We start from the raw sequence: 22,669 nt of genomic DNA, 5'->3' as shown, positions 1-22,669 counted from the left end.
ATTGCGACAGAGGAATTAAATCCATCAATAGTGGCGAAAAATTCGAATAATAATAATTTTTTTTTTGCTGAATCAAAAATTATTAATTTAAAGGGTAAGTTGTAAAATGTGTGATGTAATCAATCATATGTAAAGTTAAAAGGAATAAAGAACTGCAAAGAAAATGTTGTGTCTTCAAAAACTTGGATGAGGGTATCGTAGCTTAAACTAAGGAAATGATCCTTTAATACTTCCATTCAGCTTTACTCACTTTCTAACTTGTTTTGTTTTTACTTTATACACTTTTATACTACTAACATATTATAGTAATCAGTAATATTACTATACAAATGTACTAATACTTAACAAATGTTTCATAATAATTTCTTGTAGAAGGTATGCTGAAAAAAGTTTTGAAAAATATTTTTTCCTCCGATTAATTTGCAGAATTTTGCCGATTATGAAGTCTCGGCAATGTGGCCCATTGATCGGTAGGTGAGAATGTTGTTGACCTTGGGACACTGGTAATTTCTAAGAATCTATAACTGAATTTTATTTTGTTATAAAAGAGTAGTACTTTAAATGTTTCGTTTATGAAAGTGTATCCTGATTGACCATCATTTTGGTTTTTCTATAACAACGTGGTGACCTTGGGACAGAGAAACATTTTGTACCTTAGGACACGTTCCAAGGTACAACATATGCATGATTCTTAATAAATTAGATATTTTTAGTAACAAGGAACAATGTTCTAATCTTGTGTAGTCTTTTAAACGCATTTAATGATAGATAATAATTCATAATTAATTATTCATGATTTAGTTCACTACCATGGGATTTTTTTTTTTTTTGTTTTTGTTTTTTGGTGCAGACTTAGTTTAAGTATATGGCTGTTTTCTGAATCATGAAGACTTTCCCATAGTACAACATGATGTGTACAAAGGTACAACAGGGTGTTGTACCTTGGGACGGCTTAGAACTTTTACTTTTAGTATCTGGCAATATTTTATTTTCAAACTGTCTGAATTTAAAAAAAATATATTGCATAGAAGAGTGTTGGAGTATTTTAATGTGACTTTTAGATTTTAAATTTGATTCAAATTATTGATGTTAAAAATTAAAACATGAAAAGTGTCCCAAGGTACAACACTCTCCTCTACTGCATATTAATCCGGCGCATTTTTTTTTTTAAAAAAACTTATACTCATACGTATACTAAATATATACTCTTTGTTCCAAATGAGGGGCTCGACCGGGATTTGAACCCGAGACCTCTCGCACCCAAAGCGAGAATCATACCCCTAGACCACCGAGCCACGATTTCGAATGTTGAAAAGTTGTTTCATCATTACTACTACGCAAAGTTTTCGTTATACTTGCCCACATCTCTTTGGAGGTAATGAACGAATGGAACGATTCGAACGAACGTAATTCGAATACGAAGAATCTCGGGGAAGTTCTGTACTGCTGGAAAGACATAGTGTGACTGGAGACGCGCCGCCGCGCCGCCGGTAGGAATTCGCGAAGCTCTATGACCTTCCAAAAATGTCCCTATTCGGCATAATTGGGAAAAATTATAAAAAAAAAAAAAAAAGATGCCTGATGTTTTTTTTTTTATTCAGGTACGCGTGCATATTATATAATTAAAAACTGAGCGTATGTATTTATGTTCCTATGTATCGTTTTTAAAATGACGAATGGGCGTGCCTCACTTTTAAGCATTTTGCAGAAAACCGATTTAAAGATTTTCAGTTTACTGTATCGTTTGGAAACCGTCACCAGTGTGAGGATTATAACTTTTTTAATACTTATCGTAGAGATACGCACATAGGTCATATTATGCGAGTAAAATCGACTTTAGACATTTCGGTGGTGGTCATAACTCACTTTCCTTTTTTTTGAGCTATGCCTATTCGTCATTTTAGTGACAGTATGTATCTATGTCCGAGTTACTATTTCCGAACTCCAGTAAACTGACCATCGAACCAGGTATCGATATATTCGTAATTTTCCCGTCTTTATGTTTGTTTATTTAACATAGTCCTCCGATAATAATCAGCGGAGATATCAATTAAAACTATTAATAATGACACTTGGATTTCGACATAAAATCCCAAATTTTCGAATTCTTTCCTCCACTCAAAATATTATTCAGTGCTTTAATTCAACTTTCCATAACAATGCTTTTATTAAAATTTGCAGCGTGAAGAAAATCATCGAGAAGAAAGATGTGTTGCCGTTTTTTTCCTCGAATATGAAGAAATAAAATTCTGGCTTTTGTTTTGAAGCTTTTCCTGCAATCGGGGTATTTAAAATGTTTCCTTTATGGTATTTTTTCTGAAATCTGCCGCAAAATTATACTGATTTTTAATTTTATTGTTATTATTATTATTATTATTATTTATTTTGTTCAAGCCTAATCGTTGAACACGCGTCACTTGACATAACTTTTATTTTCGAGGTAGATCGTGCAGAGCCGGGCGACACAGCAAGTAGCTTCGAATTAAAATTCAGGGAATCGTTCGGTAAATTGATGATTTCTCTCTCCCATAAATTTTAGTTCGAAGCGCCTCAGAGCAAAATATTTATCTAGGGTTACCGGACGTTCGGATTTGAAAACTCCGTTCATATCAGTATCGGATTTAACTGGTTTTTGGGGACTTTCGTAAGTGCATTTTGAGGTGCTCCTTAGCTACAAAAAAATATTTTTCATGTCGTGCCTTTTTGGATCTACTACGAGGCCTCTGTCAAGTGGGGGGACTCACGCAATTGCAACGTTTGCGAATTTCTGGTAGTGCCTTATTTTATTTACGCTACCAGAAATGATTAGAATTTTCAAATTTAATTCCTAGCAATCACACATTAAGAGTCTCTCATAAGTTCATAAAAGTAATTTGACATTATTCATTAATTCTGAAACATTTCATATGAAATTTTTTCTCACTTTCTAAACCCGCACCGGGCAACTGATTTTCATAAAGTTTTAGCGCAGATAGAATTAAAAATTAAGTTTGCTGAAATACAGATTGCTTCGAACTCTATTAGAAATTCTTCGTAATTCTTCGCAGTCAATTTTAAAAAGTTATTAAGATCGCGAAGAAACATTTTTGCAGTTATTAAAACAGCGCTTTAAAATTGCAAGGGAGAGAAGTTATTTTTCGAAGCGACGTAAAATGTGCGATCTAAATTAATAACCGTGGAGTTCGAGATAGGGTGATTATAAAGTTCTCTAAGACTAATGAGTTATTTTCTCTTTTCATAGGAATTTTCTCTAGTTTCTGTGTGGAAGAACGGCTTATGATGTTCATAAGGTTATAAAATTTAAATGAAAAGTTTTAACGGATCAGGCGTTCTTAGAGCAAGTTGCTCGTTGAATATCATCTGTTAAAGCAATTTCTTTCAACATTTATTTTTAGTGTTTTCTAACTGAAGTTGGCTGCTTGTGTGAGAAGTTACTACACTTATGGTACACATTTCAAAATAAGCAAATAACGTAATTTTATTTTTCTGATTTTTATTTTTTGTACTGTGCGGTTGAACTTGAATCATTTCTTTTAGAAAGAATCTCTTTCGCAAACGTGTTAATAAAAATTGTCTGAATATAAAGGACTAGCAGTACACGTACGGCAATGCCCGTGCTAAGAATTTAAAGGAAGTCCGTTGAATTAAAAAAAATCCAGCCCCCCTCCCCCTTCTGATGTGAAATGATCATTTTTCGGCTACTAAAATGCGTACACAGCTTTTCAACTGTGTACGCATTTTCAACCCCCAAAAAAATTCTATCAAAGTCCCTTTGGAATTTAAAACTATTCGCCAGATCACATAAAAAATTAACAGTAGCTTCAAAACTCAAAATAATCCTTCAACTGTATAGTTCATCGCTTAATTTGCCAAGAAAACACGCTCCATAATCCCGCCCTTTAGCGAGTGAAGTTTTTTTTTTCCTGCAATTTAAAGTGTTTCGCCAAACAAACAATATTAATAATAAAAATGTTATAAAGAGCAAACGCAATTGAGTAATACGACAAATCAAATTATTTACGAAGACAAGTAATTATTTTCAACTATAAGAACAAAAGAAAACTTTGAAGAAATAACGAAAACAAAACCCAAAAGAAAAATTCTACAAAATCAAATTATGTACCTACCTGAATATCGAAAAAAAAAAAAAAAAAAGGCATTCAAAAGTCAGTTTGCTGACCACAACAGTCCCGCAATAGAGTAGCCAACCATGCGTTTGAGCCGCGCAAAATGGTTCCTCGCAGTTATCGACACTGTCGGCCAGCGCCCTCTCGATGAGTTAACTTAATCCGCCATCTATTAGATGGCGGGTTAAGAGATATCATATATTAAGAGATATATATTAAGAGATGGCGGGGATAGAGTTAACAATTAATTAATAATTTAACCTGCAAGTACAAATATTTCGGTGAATGCGATTAAAAAAATAGCCTATAGCCTTTCTAAATAAATGGACTATTCAACACAAAAATATTTTTCTTTAAATTTGAACCAGGTATTAATGAGATTAGCGTGTTCAAACAATTTAAGAAAAAAAACCGACTACTTCACCTCAAATTAAAATGAACCTCGTGTCCCGGAACACATATACAAGTAAAACGGAGACAAATTTCACATATTACAATCATTATCATTACAATCACACATCATCTCATTTGTACTATATTTACCCTCCCCGCCTTTCCCCCCTCCCTTTGTGTACCATCAAGTCTTATTTTCAAATACAAAACTCGCAATTTAAATGTGTTTCTGAGACTCCCCTCTTGAAATAAAGAATGGAAAGATTTCGACCCGGTCGTAAAATAGCAATTAAACGAGCTGATGTGCGCATCACATGACCTTCCTTTTACACCTTTTTAATACTAATAGTGCCTTATAATGAGCAAAGAAACACTTAAAAATTTATACAAAAAAGTAAAGATAAACTGTCCAAGTTTTCTTTTTCACTCTCAAATGTTCGATGTGTGCGCCTTTTGTAACGTTTCATGCAGATTGATTTTCCCATTATTGGCAATTTTAATGTGATTCAATAGTTTACTCTCTAAATATCACCAACAGTGGCTAAATTGAAACCAGATTAAAGAAAAAAAATTGCAAAATTTATCGCCAAATTGGCGACAAAACTTGGCGACCAAAAGACTGGCGATATATCTCCAAGTGTCAGCCAAATTACAACACCACTTGAGTTTGCATTGAAATTAACAATGACTCCCCCCAAAAAAAAGGTGTAAAAGACCCCCTTTGGGACATCCGAATGTAACCAAAAAGGGAGGTGCCAACTAGACCCCACTAGAAGTCTACTTACCAAATTTCAATTTTCTAGGAGATACCGTTCTTGAGTTATGTGACATACATACGCACATACAAACGTCACGAGAAAACTCGTTGTAATTAACTCGGGAATCGTCAAGATGTTTATTTCGGGTGTATATACATTCTTAGGCACTTATCCAAGTGTGGTCGGGTCGAAAAAAAACCTCAACATTCATTCGGGGGTGAGCAAAATGGAAATTAAGTCCGATTTTTTAGTAAAAATTTTTTCGCGAATACAATACTTCCTTTTTTGTAAAAGGAAGTAAAAATAATATTGTGAATGATTTCACTTCCTGAAGTATTCCTGGATTCTTGCCGGAAAGATATTTCTCCTTTGTCAGCTGCTTAATGAGATTTTTGGTTCAATCTGGAAAGTTTAATTATAATTAAACGTTGTAGTCTATTGAAATTTGATGCAGGGAGTTTACGCAAAGTTTCCATCACTATGAAGTTTAACCGTATCTGCTGATCTAATAACGCTTCCTGCCAGAAATTAACTGAAAATTAAGAAATAATTGCTGTAATTGTATTTAAAAATCACAACAGCTTAATTAATAGAATGTAGAATGTTTATCCTCATAATGCGCCTTGGCATTGTTGGCGCGCGTTGAAAGAGTCAGAAACATCAAATGCGTATAGGAAAAGGGTTAGGGAAGTAAACCCAACAAAGACGTGTTAATTCTTCCATGATGTGTATATTATCAGGGAATCTGGCACGAATTTTCAATTGAAATTTATTTCCTATTGTAAGAAAAAAAACCCACCATGCTTCGTCATTTACGGGTGGATACAAGGGGAGGGTCATGTCGGTCCTGACCCCGCCTAAACCATCGACAATTATCTGCCCGCAGTAAATTCACACACTTTTTTTGTGAAATTTAAACGATTTCATAATATTCTCGATTCATTAATTATTTTTAGAGGTAAATATTTGAAATGTTACTTCTCATTGCTAATGAATTTAATCAGTGACGTTTATGTCGTATTAGGGTCCTTATTCCTGGCCAATTTGTTGCTTTTTATTGACACCAAAGCAGTTTCAGAAACTTTTCGCGCCTAAACCCGTAGCTTCGTTCATGGGAGGGTGGGGGGAAGGGGGCGTCATTCTTCAGCATGAACCCCAATAAAATGGTAGTCTGTATCCGCCCCTGTCGTTATCTATATGCATAAATGGCTACTTCTGTATGTAAGGATGAAAGTATGTCTGGGGTAATCTTCAAAACTACTGGACCGATTTTAACCATTTTTCACCATCGATAGCTAAATTCTCAGAAAGAAATATAGGCTATAATCTATTTCTAAAAAACTTAGTTTAAAAAAGTTATGATGGAAAACAGTAAATTTCATGCAATTTCCCCATTAAATGATTAAATATAAAACCCATAGTTACAAAAACTAGTCACCTTACAACAGCAATATTATTAGTAATCATAATGAAAATTTTAAGTCAAGGCTTTTCTGGAGCAAACATGAAATTTGTTCACTACTAGATGGTAACCCCGCGTTGCCGGATATTTACTTCAATAAAAATAGTGATTTTTTACTTCCTTTTACAAAAAAGGAAGTATTGTATTCGCGGAAAAAATTTTCACTCAAAAATCGACCTTAATTTCCATTATACTTGCCCCCGAAAGAATGTTGAGTTTTTTTTCGACTCGACCACACGTAGATAAGTGTCTAAGAACGTATAGAAATGCGAAATACCAATTTTGACGATTCCCGAGTTAATTACACCGAGTTATCTCGTGACGTCTGTATGTGCGTATGTATGTAGCATAACTCAAGAACGATATGTCCTAGAAAGTTGAAATTTGGTACGTAGACTCCCAGTGGAGTCTAGTTATGCACCTCCCCTTTTGGTTGCATTCGGGTGTTTCTAAAGGGGTCTTTTGCCCCTTATGGGGGGGGGGAATTCATTGTTAATTTCGATGTAAACTCAAGTGGTGTTACAATTTGGCGGAAAATTGGCGATATATCGCCAGTCTTTTGGACGTCAAGTTTTTTTTCGCCAACTTGGCGACAAATTTGGCAATTTCATTATTATTATTTTAAATATGATTTCAATTTGGCCACTGTTTGTGATATTTAGAGAGTAAACTATTGAATCACATTCAAATTTTGCCAATAATGGGGGAAATGACATTAAATTGGAGTAAAAGGAAGTCATGTGATGCACACATCAGCTCTTTTTTCTTTTGCAAGCGGTACTTTTTCTACACTACGGGGAGCATAGAAGAGGGGTTTTTTTTAATTTTTTTAAATCTTTGTTTTTGTTAGGGAATGGGCGGTTAGGTTAAAATAAATACAGATGGATTAGAAAATTTTGAGATAGGTCGTAAAAAAGGCGGCTGCTTGCATAGAAAGGGCAATGGCGCAAAAAGGCGAACCAGCTGGTCGCCGCAGGTGGCTAGTTACTTTATAAAAGTAATCCATAATTTTCCTGTTTTCAGCTGTTTTGAAGTGGATTCGTACAAGGACAAGTACCAATAATCGCAGATGCACTATAGTACTGACCCCACCAGTATTATCTACATGCATTTTCTTCTTTCAGAACCTTCAAGTTGCATTTACTGACGTAATATGTGACTTAATTTGTGACTGCGAAAGGGGGGGGGGGTACTCCCCTATAGTGCCCATTAGTTATCTTGCATGCTGTGATGCGGGTAAACACAACCGAGCCATTAGAGCTTAATGACCAAAAAGCAACACAAGGATCCCGCTTAACAATGAGAACAGTGCATATTGTGTTATTCCAATGGTTAACCAACATCAAAAGTTTGTAATTAAAAACGTTAGGGACACGGAAAAGATATATAAGGGTTCGGGTGGATAGAAAGTACTTGTTGCTGAACGCTTTCGGTTCCGTGAAGAGCGTAATAGCTTTAAGAAGAATAAAAAATTGAATTTTACGTACATTTTGACCTCTGCTCATGAGACTAGCCATTTCGACCATTTCTGTTCCAAACTGGCTGAAAGCTTTGACAAATTCTGTGAAGTTGGCCACGTTTTCCAGCCTATTGAGGCTTATCGATACCTGCAAAATACAAAAATTTAGGATTTAATTTTGCAGCTATTTGCACAAACAGACAAAACACACAAGAAAAAATGATTATACGTGATTTTTATGATAATTTAGAGAAACGTAGGAGAATAGGGGGCAAGGAGAATAGTTTAGATGACTGAGCTTTTTCAGAATGAACAAATTGGAAATATGTTTTGAATTTTACAGTTAATAAAAAAGAACCCTGTATTTTATCATAAAGCTTGCATTGAAACATAACTTTTTATTTTTGGAAATAAAATTGTTTCTTCAAAAAAAAAAAAAAAAAAAAGTTAAAATATTTAACTTTTTTGCTCTATGAGGCAAAATGAAAAATAAAATATTTTTCGAATTAAAATACTTTCTATTCGATTGTGAAGATTGTGAAAAATACTTTTGAACAAACTAATAAGCAAATAACTAGATAATTGAATAAAGGAAATGATAATGAAGCAATAAAAAAAAAAAAAAAAAAAAAAAGCAAATGAATGTGAATAAAATAGTGAGTGAACAAGAAAATAAATGAATGAATTAATTAATAAGATAATTATTAAACGAAGAAATGTAAATGTATTAGTTAATAAATGAATACATAATTGTTTTAGTAAGTGATTGAATGAGTAAACGAAATGAAACAGTTTCACTTTGCCCCATCCATTTTGCCCCGCATTAACATGACTAATTGTGAAAAATATTAAAAATACAAATAAGTTAAATATTAACTAAATAAATACTACACAAAACATTAGAAGGTCCTAATTAATATTTAAAATGGTAATAACAAAAGCTTTATCATCATATATATAATAGCCAATGATCGAGTAATGCGCGTGTTTCAACAATGAAACTCGCGCCATGGCATGATAATTTGATAATGTGTTTTGGTAATGTTTAACATGCAGGGAAAGGCTTTGTTGTGACAAGGCTGAACTCGATCCGGTAACGTAGCTGTTTTACTGGTGAGACTGTGTCATTTCAGGGGAGTGAAGGAACGAAAAAGCGGTCAACTATGAACGCTATCTACTGGAGTTTATGGTTAATTCATTGGAGTTAAGGTTAAAATTACAACTATCAAAATATCACCAAATAGACAATCGCTTCGTTAAAATGTAGAAGAACTGAAGCAATTTTCAACCGTCATACCTTGACGGGCGACTTTCTAGTTATAATATGGCAACTGAATTCATTGTTGGCAGAAAAGGAAATTAAAAAGCAATAATTTAAATTTTTTATTTGTTGCCAGTTTAGATTTGTTAACAAATAAAATACTTGTAATTATTTTTAATAGTATAATGTTTTCAAAAGGACTTTCAATTCTCCCTCTTGATTCTACAATTGTGACTCAGTTGGTTTTTTTTTTTTTTTTAATTTCAGACGATCATTCTATGATCATCATCATAAGGTACGAAAAGGTTTTAAACATTTATACATACATTAATTTAAAATCTAAAAAATAATGTTTAAAAGTAAAACTATTAATTTCTTGTAGGAAAAGTAATGCTAGCTTTTCATTTATTTACTATCGGTATGCAAAGTCTCAATGCAGAAAAAGATGTATTTTGGAAATTATGTTTTAAACAACACGAGTTTCATGCAACATTGAAAAATCCATAGACACAATCTCAATATCTACTGTAATTTGCAGAATTCTGTGAAGAAATGCGAAGAAATAAATTGCAAACACAGTTTTGTTGATCTTATACTACATCATGCATAAGTAAGAGAAAATGTACGTATCCTAATTAAATTACTTTTATTATATTTCAATCTCAGTTGAAACATCATCTATTCGTCGATTATTATAAAGAAATCTTAGAACGCAGTTGAAATTCAAATTATTTCTTGTCGTAATTTTTTTTTTTAGGATAGGAAAAGAACTCGAAATAGGAAATGAATTGGTAGTAGGGAATTTTGAGATTAATTTCAAAATATTTCTATTTATACGGTATTATTTTCAGATGATTGGCGCTCCGAGCAATCTGTATCTAGTCGCAGACACCAAGTATCCAATCAGAAACCAAACTGTGGTTGCCGTCGATAGTATTCAATAAACTAGAATTTTTTTCTCTTATTTTCTCGTAATTAACTCACAAGAGGGTCAAACAGAAATATTTAAAAAAAATTCTAGGTATAATAATAACAACGAAAATAAAAGAATAAGAGTAATATTTTTTTGGGGGCTTAACTGAAGTTAAGTTCTTATACTCCAGAAAATATTTCTAGGCAATATCTAAAAGACGCAGAGCTAAATTCTCATGTGATCCATAGTTCACTGCTCATTAGCGACTCAAAAATAAAAATATTTAATCAGGCATTGTTTTCCTGACTTAGTGAATCAGAAATGATCATGCTCTCGTTGATAATCAATAGTTTCGTCAGAGATTCTCATAATGTTAGCGGGGGAAAATGGATTCCTTCTGAAAATATGAGAAGGAAGCCGATGACTCATGCTTTTTTTCTAAGGAAAAAAATGAGAGGAAAAATTGCAGTAAACAAAATTTTGAACGATGTATAATCTGTGTTTTCTTATAATAGCAATAGTAGTTATGTGTCCTTTGCAGACTAGGACCTCTAAACTACGCAGTGAAGGAGTAAAATTTTCGCCTTTGCTTTCCGGGTAGCAGTTCTAAATTATTATTTCTCTCTCTTGAAAAATTAACATCTGTTCAAATGTAACGGAATCAATTAAAAATATACATCTCAAACATAATTTAGATTTATGAGCAAGCATGCTCCACAACCTCTAAAACGCCTAACAAGGACGGATACAAGAGAAGGCGATGGGAGCAATCGCCCCTCCCTTGAGAGACACTGCATCGGCAATATTTCCGAATTGAAGTCCTAAAATGCAAGTATAAGCCCTTGACGTGAAGTAAGGGAATAGGGTTCGAATCTCCCACTCGGAAACTTTTCGGATTGAAGTCTCAAAGAGGCAATTATAGAACATCTTTAGCAATGTTAGGAGAAGTTGAAAGCCTTTCCCCTGGAATTTTGCAAAATTTAAGCGTTAAAGACGTGACTGTAAACATCTCGGGAAGTGTTAAGGCAAGAAATGGGTTCAGTGACTATCCTCCGGTACTTTTTCGAAAAAGAAGTTTCAGAAAGCGCAATTTTAGACAACCTTCAATGATGCTAGGAGGGGGGGGGGGGTTCGAAACATTGCTCCGGAATTGTTGCGATATTAAAGATTTTAAGCACAATTTTAGGATACATCTTTCAACAAAAAGGAAAGGAATAACTTCGGGGACCTTCTTCGGGGATACCTACATTTAAATTGTTTTAGAGGAAAACGCTATAGCATCCCCTCCCCTCCAAGCATGTACAACCCAAATTCAAAACAATAGAATGCTTCTCAATTTTTGGGAAACATTTTTTTCTAACCAAATAAAAGTGCAAATTAGGTATTTAAATGAACGGGCCGCCTTTCTTAGACCTTAAAGTACGCGTTTTATTTCAAATATACTCACTTAAAAATAATCTAAGGCAGAATAATTCAAAAGTTGATAGTGATGAAGGTTTACATTGAGTCAAAAAATTAGAAAATTCAAATTGAAGGGGGGAAACACTTTTAAAAGAAACAATATCAATATTAGAATGCGTATTTTTTTTTTGCTGGAGTCAATGATTTAATCCTTTCACACACGTATTATAACGCATGTTGACATTAATCGTTTTTGACACTTTTCATACCCTCTTCAATGCAGCAACGAGCTAAATTTTGTTGGCGGGCTCCAAGTCTTGAACCGCTTTCTGTAGATTTGACAGTACCACAAATTCTTGATCGTTACTGAGTTGCTTGACCAGTTTAATACCGAAATTCCTCTTTCTGTTTAAAATCTATGAGTCTATTTAAAGACATGACACGGAGTAGAATCTTGTTGAAAGATAAAATGTGTCACTAAATGTGTGACTGCTGTGTCTCAGATGAAGTATCATGCAGTATTATTAATAAAAAGCGGAAGTCACGCATTGTCTCATTTTAAGATAAACATAATTTCCCAATTCCAGCAGCCCTTATGCACCCACAAACCAAAAGGGATGTGTCAAATTGGAGACAACGTCTTACACAAGATTTCTCATACGCTATTCTTTTTAAACGTGAAACCCGAACACCTTTTTTTGTTCACAAATAATTCAAAAAAAGAAAAAAAAAAGATTCACCACTGAATATAATACTTTTACAACCTTGTTTTCCCTGAATAAGCTTCTCTTTTCTCCAGGAGAGTCGTACACGTTTCTGCTTCACGTTTATCTTTGATCTTGCTTCGTAGATCCGTAATTATAACTGCAGTTTATGCAACCGTCCAAGCATAGTTGGCGTGGATAAGGTAACTATACATTTTTTCCAACACTTAGGACATAAGAAGCATTTTTCAACGATTATTTTGGACGATTTACTTTAAGTGGGTTTATCTTTGCTAGTTGTTACAATTTTTCTACCTCGTTTACTTCGGTTAATTTTTAGTTGGTCAGTCTTTCTATATTCCTTTAAAATCTTACATACCATAGATTGTAAAACGTTCATTTGAGTTGAGTTGGATGTTTTTTTCTAACTTTAAGAAATGATACAGTATGTAACTTAGTTTTTTCCTATTTATCACCTTGACCACACATTTTGAGCAATAAAGGGCTTTTAAAAGAGCGTAAAATTATCCGGGTTCCAAGCTCCATACTTGTGACAAACTATCAGTTAACAGGTATGCAAATATTTTCGCTACTTTATAAAATTCACATAAAAAAATCTATCTATTTTTTAAATGTGTGAATGATCCATAAGTTGTTAAAAAAATATCTGAAAAGTTGTTTAAATTGATTTACCCATTCATGAATAACGTGTTTTACTCTTTTTTAATTCGCATGCGTTCATTTTTCCCGACTTAGGGACAAATTTTGTTCAAACAGTTCTGATATTCTATTATTTTGAATTTGGATTGTATAAGTTAGATACATAGTAGGAAGTTGGTTAAAAAATCAACCGTCTCCTCCTTGAAAACGTTTTGGATCCGCTCTTGACACTTTAAAACCGTTTGAATGCTACTCTTAATGCAGCAAAAGAAATGAAAAGAAACTTATTTATAAAGCAGTGCTTGCCAAATAAATGGACGAGGTAAAAATACAGGTATGAGCTCATTCAACCGTCTAGCAAGTTCTTGCTATTCTAAAAGCCTCTATCATCATAATTCTTTCATTACTTAACGTCCTCGCCACAAAATAATTCGTCCATTTGCTAGAAGACATCTTCCAACATGTTTGAGTAGCTTCGTTTGATGGTGAAGGAAAGAAAGACAATTTTGACGTGTTTACGCAAGAAATGACTTTTTTGTTTGCTCCCGGGAAAAATAATGGCCAAAGGTCAGGCCGCGGCCTTCCATGAAAACAAGTAGTAATCAAGTGGGTAAGATCTATTATTGAGAAAAGGAAAAAAGCATCGGAGAAAAATAAATCCTTTATTTTTTTCCAATATTTCGCCAAAAAAGAAGAAAAAAGTCATCTGGAGAAAAGTTTTTATTTGATCCCAAAGTATTTACAGTACAAAATATTTGAATTAGTACTCTTTTGGATATTCTGTGTCAAGCATTTTTCGTCAACAATGTTTATAGTGGAAGTCTTCATGCAAAAAGTAGGAAACTTTTTTCTTTCTTGTTCTGGATATTTTTCGGGCTAAATACCAGATAACACAAATATTTAAGACAAAGGCTGTGTGTGCGCATTCGTATAGAGCAACTGATCGACCGCCTCTTCTATATACTATACCTATGCTAAAAGTATAGTAGAAAAAAGTATCGACGCATGATGCATGTTAAAACATGGTATATGTGTGCGTGTATAAAGTAGCAAAAAAAAAATTAAAAAGCGCTAATGGGGTCGTTTCTAAAATTTTAAAAGTGTTTTTTTTTTCTGAAAGAGCATGTTTAAAAACATAGGATTTGACCATTTTTTAAAATATTTGGCTAAATTTAATATTTTAAAAAAATATTTTAATTGGTGCACTTTTATTGTTTACGTATCTGCCGATGACATCACAAATGATGAAATGCCATTCACTGTTGGGATTCACAGAGCACAATATTTAATTCTTGATTACAATAACGTGGAAACGCGGTGACAGATACGCCAAAGCGGGGCGGCCGCGAAAGTAACAGAGAGCAGCTCTGCTACTTCTTCGGGCTCGGTACTACTAGAGGACGCTTTAGCGTTCCGTGTCGCTAAGCGATGGACAACGTGGTGTTTACTGTTTACATCGGCGATTTCTAACTCTGTGTAGGAAAGTATGTGATGAAAACTATGTTGTTAAAGTCTTATTTTTCCTAATTTTGAGTGCACTAGATTCGCATGCAGCTGAAGACATTAACTCATTTGATGCAGGTAAGTTATTAATATATTATATCTATATTTATATCAATTCCAATGATAGGCTTAAATTTAGTTGCCAATAATGGATTGTCGATTAATTATTCTCCAACTTTGTTTCTGATAAAATAGTGTCGAATTAAGACATGATTAACATTCGTTATAAATTTTTGTGAAAAACGTCTAATACCAATTCATTCCAGTAGTCGAAGTGTTTAAGTTATGTTTTTCACTGTTCAATATTAAACAGTGTGTGAAAACGGTCAGTCGATCTCTACTGGTTCTAATCGAACTTTAATAACAAAGATCTAGCTAGCACTTGGTTGACAGTTGATTGTAATTAATATTAAATATTACATTAAGTTAAACTAGCACCGGTTAAAAGTTTTTTATTTTGATTTCGACCTCCAGTGATTCGACAACGCACAATTTCGACCAAAATACGTAACTGCAATGACTGTCCAAAAAAACAACGATTCCTTATCCATATACTCTTTATTGGTTTCACAAACTTAATTAAAATACAATGCTTCGAAATGTACCAGAACAGGTCTAAAAATTAGTTATTTTTTCGCAACTAGCTATTAAAAAATTATTCAATATTAATTTGTAGTGCACTAGAGTACAAGGTTGGCTATTGTAATGTTATTTGATTTGTTTATTCAGTTTGTTCCCGTATTAATACATTCGCTTCCGTTTCTATTGAAGCTGTACATAGCAAATTTAAGACTATAACGTAACAGCTTCAATCCTTCTTCACGCTTCACTGTAACTTTTTATTGTGAAATTACGGCTATAGTGAATTTTTTATTCAATTCTTCGACTCCGCCGCAAACGTACTGTATTTCTCAAACAACTTAGCGATGAAATTGCTTTTTATTCTTTTATTTATTTCTATTTATTTGTTTCTCTGTAAATGAGATAAGAAAAGAAAAAGCGACCTTCTATTATCTAGTGTGTTTGAATTGTAAATTTAGTTTTCACTTCATAGGATGATTTTTTGTGCATTTTTTAGTTTCCTGGTATCATGATTGCTGTATAACTTTTGTATTTATAGTTGCAAAAAGGTTATTATCTTAATATCTTTTTGTCTAGTGTTTCATGATTTAACAGCTACTGTAAGTCTAATATAATTAAATTTGTGAGTGTTTTATTTTGATCAATCAAAATTAATTAATTGCCTTTTAAATAGAGCTAAAGACAAGAGCAGTTTTACATTGAATAATTATTTGACTTTTCCTTCTTTTTTTGCTATGCATTAAAAAAAATAATACTTGTAAAATTGTTGCGTATTTGATAGGGATAATCTGACATTTCTATTCTAGATCAATAAAAAACTTTCTGCTATTCATTTTAATGCTTTATTTTTATTGTTATTACTATTTAAAAAGAAATGTATGAAATTATTTTCTGTTCTCCTAAAATTAAGTAAGTTTTGTTAAAGTTAGATTTTAAGAGTGACAGAAGATTTTGATATTTATTTAGTGCACAGGAATGAAAGGTTTGCCATTGTATTGAATTTGATTGGTGTGTGAAATCTATTCTCGGGTTTCTTAATCTATTCTTCAATACATATGACATGCGTGAAATACACCGCCAGCTCAGTCATTTCCAGCCTCGCGTTCAATCTTCGAGTTGAACCGAATCATAGCTTCGGTCACTCGTCTGGTCTGCTAATTCTATATTAGCTACCAGTTTGTTTGCACTCTCGGCTTCCTTAAGAGGTTTTCCATCACCAGCTCAGTCCTTTTCCTATGCCGGGCTGATGAGTGCTAATAAGCACGAAACTACAGTCTTCGGCTGGAAATGACTGAGCTGGCGGTGTATTTTACGTATTTCTGCTTTAGCCCTGGCTAATGAGCGGTAATTTACTGAACATATGACATGGTTTATCTAAAACTGGTAAACTGCAAACGCGGTAGGCACGGGGGGCTTCGGGGTGCAATGCAATACCCTTAAAAAGTATTGAAAAAGTTACTATTTAGATTATCTAGTCAGTGCATCTGAAGTGTACATTTTTTGCTTTAATTTTGAAAAAGTTTGTTTTGAACTTGTAAGTTTTCTATGTACATGCCAATAAACCTAATTTTAATATAATTGTCGCGTTTATTGACTGAAATAATGTTTCATGTTTTACCGCCTACCAAAAGTTTGATATTATCTAAATTTCTGTGTTACTTTGATAACTCAAAAAAAAAAAAAAAAAAATCCAACTTATCATCAATTCAGAAAGAAGATTTTGTAATTATTTGTTTTTAAAATTGCACAATTGCACAAGCCTTTATTTAGTCGATAGGCAAAGGGTTATTGATCCAACGGAGTTAATGTCATCAATAAATTTGTGCTCTTGATGAATTTCTATTTCAAATAACATTTTCTTCCTGACACGAAAACGCCATTCATCTCGAGATCGTCAGTGTTTTTGTTTTTTCCATCGCTTAGCATGGGTCATTAGTTCTCAGTAAGCGGGGTCGGCGGGCTCGAAGAAGCAGCAGAGCTGCTCTCCGTTACTTTCGCGGCGGCCCTGGCCAAAGTGCATCATTTATGACGTCATAAAGACCACTCCTTATTTTCAAAATCGGACATTTTAAAAAATTGATTAAAAAATTACGCTTTGGGAAAATGAAAGTTTTTTCTCGCTCCATGCATGTTATTTTTTTTATTTATTTTGTATACTCTATCAATTTCAGTGACTAAAAATAGTACTTTTGACTGAAGGAAACAACCCGATGCAATAATTAGTTTCAGAAAAAAAAAATATTTAAAAATAAAAGCATTTTAAACAATAATAACACTTTAAAAAGAGAATGCTACTTTTTTACAGGAATTTTAAAATACATGCCGTAATTAAGTGTTTCAACAGTGAATAACAACTACTAAAAAAAGTTTTACTCGTCTTCTCTGAAAAGTTTGAGAGGAGGCAAGAGAACTGAAACAGACATACATGAAACAACCTCACAACTACCTACTTTTCTTTTTAAGCAATACAAAATTACGTTTACTTATTGTTTACAAATTCCGTCAGCCCAGTTATGGTTCTCGGCAGACTCAAAGTAATTCTGATCAAAAATTATTTTTCGCTCTTGTGCAAAAATAGGCCAATTGTAAGTAATTCGCAATGATTCTGATTATCATCTATTACCGATTATATTATTATAGTTGATTTATCCATGCATCCCTAACTTAAACCTTCCCGAACTGCAAGCAGACTGACAAACTTTCTGTGTCTTGTTGCATAAATTTATTGACATTACTGATATTAATGCTAAAAAGGAGATATATTATGTAGAAGACGATTCAGTTCCACATACATTTCAAGTTAATGTACTTTTTCAACCATTTACAGTTTTTCTGTCACCAAATATTCAATTTACCAAACGTAGAACAAAAAATTAAGATAAGAAACATTAATATCGCCTGCGACAAAATATTCGTGCGGCGTGGGAGGAGCCGTGGAAGGCTTCCCGCTGTTTTCTAGTGAGTGTACGTTCTTCAAAACAGCTGGGAACAAATAATGCCATACTTGTTCTATTCGAAAGGAAAAGAGTAATTGAAGTTCCTTGATAGATTAAACATCCCCAGGGTTTACACTAATGGCGGAAAAGGATTGTTATTAAAAGAACCGGGACAAATAATGATTGTTCTAAATGTTCGAGTTTTACATGAATGAATGATTATGGTTAAAAATGATTTGCATTTTTGCTTTATCCTGTAAAGATTTTACATATACTTCAAGGTGCGCTCTTAATGGTTAAGTAAAAACCGTTTAGTAAAATGGGTAAGTAAAAACATTTTTTAAATTAGGTAGTAAGATTTAATATATTCTGAAAAGGTTTAGGTACAGAAAGTTCCATTTGAAGCATTTTCTATCTGAATCCTGATAATTTCGAATGAAAATACCAGCGTTGTTCCTTCGAAAAGCGTGAAAAATAGATCATTCAGTTGACTGCACATTGGAAGCAAAATTGAAAAAATGCACATGTCAAGTTCACAAAGAGTCAATTTTTTAGCTCCTGCAATTTTTTGATCTTGTTTAAATCAGAAAAAAGTATTGTACCCTAATCATTTTCTTCCTTTTTAGATTCTAACTTAGAAATTACTTGAGGATCAGTACGATCTAATTTACCACATTTCAAGAGAGATTCAAACTCTCTTTAATTGTAGTAGCATCTTGTCTCGTCCTTTTAAACGAGGATATTTGAAGTTATTGAAAACAACTCACGACTCCAAGTTAGGGGTTTAGATTTTCCCAGGCACAAGATACGTATTATCTTGTTTAGCGTTAAAGCGTTTCACAGACGCAAGCGCTCGTTTATGTGCAAATCTTTATTCAAATGGTTATTAGTAATATTTGTTGCCTAAGTAATTAATTTGTCAACTGTGCGACAAGCATTACGTAATAAAAATTTCAAGAATCAATTTTGACAGTGAGAGAAAAAAAAAGGTAAAAAGGTGGAAGTTTCAAAGTTTTGAGTAAAACGCGTTCAAAGGTCATATCCTAGGCAGGTCTTCATTGTAAAATTTTGTCTTAGCAGCACCTACCAGGGCTGCTGGTACAGGGAAATCTCGTGACAAAGAATAACAGTACAGCGAAATATCCGCTTCAACGAAGTAAATTTTCAGTCCGGATTTAATTTCCATTACTGCTTGATTTCCGGTTAAATGAATTTCCCGTTACAACGAACAAAGTTTGCGGTTCCTTGAAGTTCGTTGCAACGAGATTTCACCATATTATCTCTTGCTTCAAAACAGAGGTCATTTTCTCTTACCATTTTTATCGATTGCCTCGAAATCTGTACTTTTGGCACTTACGTCCCTTTGCTTTCCACTGCAATTCTTAGTATTTCTATAATCTTTAAACCTTTTTCGTTCGTTTTACAGCCTGAAACCTTTAAGAACTACGTCGAACACAAAACAGTGTAACTCATTCTAGCCAGAAAGACTGTTCGTAAAGTATAATACAGTGAAATGCCGTTACAACGAACTTCAAGGGGCCGCAAAGTTCGTTTATTGAAAAGAGAATCTAAACAATGTAATGGGAATTAAATCGGGCTGCTTGAAAGTTTGTTTCCTTGAAATGGACAGTTCGTTTCAGTGAAATCCTGTTACAACGAATACCAATGCAACGAAGCATCCACTTCAATGAAATGAATTTCCTATCCCGATTTAAATTCTATTTCATTGTTTGAATTCCATTACAACATTATTACCATTACAACTAACAAAATTTGCAGCCCCTTGAAGTTCGTTGTTACTGGACTCCACTGTAATGGTATTCGTTACAACGGGAGATCACTGTACAGCAGAAGAAAAGAAATTCAACATCAAAAGTCAATGAATTTTAAGCAATTTTCATGTGAGGAATAGGAAACAAACAAACAAAAACATGAAATGTGTGATAAAATATTTTCCAGCAATGATTATCCTTTCATTTAATCCCTAGTGTTTTTCCCTCCCTGCGCTCACACCTCATCCTGAAGATATCTTTTCTGCATCGCCAGCGTTCCCCATGATGGGCGGAAACAGGAAACGTTCCGGATTGTTTACAAAAGGAAATGCGGCCTTTTACTACGTCGTAATAAATGGTGGTGAACGCGGATCCGATATCAGAATAACAGATAATCGAACTTTTCCATCTGCGGAAAAAATAAATCTTTCTTAAAGAAATAGGACACACTTCTGGGGATACATACTGCCACAGAAATCCATTTAGTGACAAGAAAAACGTTATGTTCACGACACAAAAAGATTTGCTGTGAATATTCATTCTCTGCTATCAATTTGCTTTTTTCCCCTATGTCATCGTGCACAGAAATGCAAATGGTAGCTACATTGAGGCAGATTTGGTGTAAGGAATTTATTGTTTTGAAGAGGGTAGGATTTGGGTTATTGAGCTGAAAGATTACAGGCAGAAAAATAAAATTGCGATTTGTGTTCTCATTTTCTGCAGAAAAGAATTTTATACGTGAAATTTTATAATCGAATCATGACCAAGTATTTTGTACACTTGAATACAGTTTTTCAAAAATCTATTTATAAAGCAGTCGAAAGTTTATCTACCAAGTAAAAACATGTTATTTGACGCGAATCATTTATTTGTTCTGAATTTTATTAATGGTTTTTATTTAAAATATAACCTATCTTTTGCTTTTAAAGCTTGGAAGCTTCAAACGGAAAAGACAAATTTAAATATTGGAATTCAAAATTTTAGAATCCATGCAATGCTGTGAAAAAGTTGAAAATGCATATTTTTTTTACATTTGAAAATGAGCACCTTGTTTCAAAAACTTTGCTAAGAGCTACTTGACATTCAGAATTTCGAGTGGTTTTGTAAAAATAGCCTACAACTTAAAGAAAACCAACTGGTCTTTTGGTCAATTTTTGTTGCAATATCGAATAAAATTTACTTTATCTCATTAAAAATTAACAATATGCTTATTGAAAACTCATTTCAGGGAATTCACATTTCTGATTGAAATACAAGAAACTAGAAATGAAAAACTGCTTTCAGCGCTCAATGTTTTAACTGTTGTGTATTGTATTGCTGTGTTTATTTTTCTTTATTGAAGTTTTATACCATTGCTTTAAAAATACTCACTCAAGGCTCGTAAAACTTCACTGAAACATGCGGTTTCTTCAGAATTTCAGTAAAGCGACTTGAACAATTTCTAGGAGAACTTTGCCTTCGTTGTGTAATGATACTTATATTAGGAAACTACAGTGAAATATCTTTGCAACCAGAGCAATACAACGAAGCATCTGTTTGCATGAATTCCATTACAACGAAGTTCTCGTTAGGTCGAACCAAATTTGTGATCATTTTAAGTTCGTTGTAGCCAGATTTCCCTGGAATACTTTAAGTTTATGAAGATGATGTTTTCATCTGCAAGTCGGTTATTTTCTAATAGGAATTACTAAATCGTAAAATCGTAATAATTTTGTCTTGTCTTCATATTTAAAATAATATCTTAGAGTAGTAAGGAAACAGAACTAGTTTATTTGCAAAGGATTTTTTTTTCAACAGTCGTGATACAATCATTAATGATTAATTGCAGCTAAGTAAGTTATTTATTTTTTTCGTCATATAATTTTTTTAAAGTAATTTGCTTACTGTATTTTAACAAAAATTTACTAAATGTTCTACGAATATCTCCGCTAATAAAATTCGGGAGCAATCAAATGTAAAGTAGACCGACCTGTAAATGAGTAGTTAAGCTGAACTTTATTTTCAGAGATTCAATGGAAATTAACTGGCACAGGCTTCAAAAAAATCTAGGAAATTTTATTTAAGGTGAAAGAAATTGAAAATTTTCATCATCTTCAGAGTAAGGAACAAAACCAGTCATTTTTGTCGACATTTAGGAACCACATCTTTTAGTAATCGAGTAGGAATTATTGTGTTGTGCGAACAATTAATCTTCGAGTGCAAGTTCTCTCTCTCTTATTCAATTATAGGGAATGGGTATTAATTATCCACGCATGGAAACGATAAGGTTTCATAACAATCGGAAATTATGCCTGTCTATTGTCCTGAATAATAGGGAAGTGCGTGGTTTCGCTCTAGCCCTTTGCAACTATTACACGAGGAACCATTAGCAATGGCGTTTTAATAAATCAACTCATTTTGCTAGAGTTCTAAACTCGTTAGCAATCAATTGAACAACTATAAGAAAAATAGGAATATTTAAACTCTTGTGCTTAGATTTGAATTCCAAGCGTTTTGTCATAATCTACTCGTATTAACATATTTTGATGCTTTAAGTCCCTTAATGTCAAAAAAAAAAAAAAAAAATAAATAAATAAAATAAAAAGACTATGTTTAAAACTAAGAAATTTTGAATGAATCTTCATCATAAAATGTGAGGTCTAATTAACTCTAGAAAAGTTAATAACCAGTTGAACAAATATACGAAAATTAGGAACGCAATAAAAATTGAGGTTTTGAACTCCAACTGTTGTCATTAG

The 22,669-nt window shown here is 33.2% G+C and overlaps 1 protein-coding gene and 1 non-coding gene across 2 annotated transcripts in view; both read right to left on the bottom strand.

The window, feature by feature from the left end:
- Positions 1 to 22,669, bottom strand: part of LOC129221145 (alpha-catulin-like) — a 139,219-nt gene that overhangs the window by 99,944 nt on the left and 16,606 nt on the right. The window contains exon 4 of the mRNA XM_054855629.1: positions 8,228 to 8,347. Within this exon, the coding sequence (XP_054711604.1) occupies positions 8,228 to 8,347 (120 nt within the window). The remainder of the gene's footprint in view (positions 1 to 8,227; positions 8,348 to 22,669) is intronic.
- On the bottom strand, positions 1,224 to 1,295 carry Trnap-ugg (transfer RNA proline (anticodon UGG)). Its single transcript has one exon. It is a non-coding gene; the product is annotated as a tRNA-Pro (tRNA).

The sequence above is a fragment of the Uloborus diversus genome, chromosome 1 (genome assembly GCF_026930045.1).
Source record: "Uloborus diversus isolate 005 chromosome 1, Udiv.v.3.1, whole genome shotgun sequence".
Taxonomy (NCBI): domain Eukaryota; kingdom Metazoa; phylum Arthropoda; class Arachnida; order Araneae; family Uloboridae; genus Uloborus; species Uloborus diversus.
This window is presented reverse-complemented; position numbering and strand designations above follow the sequence as displayed.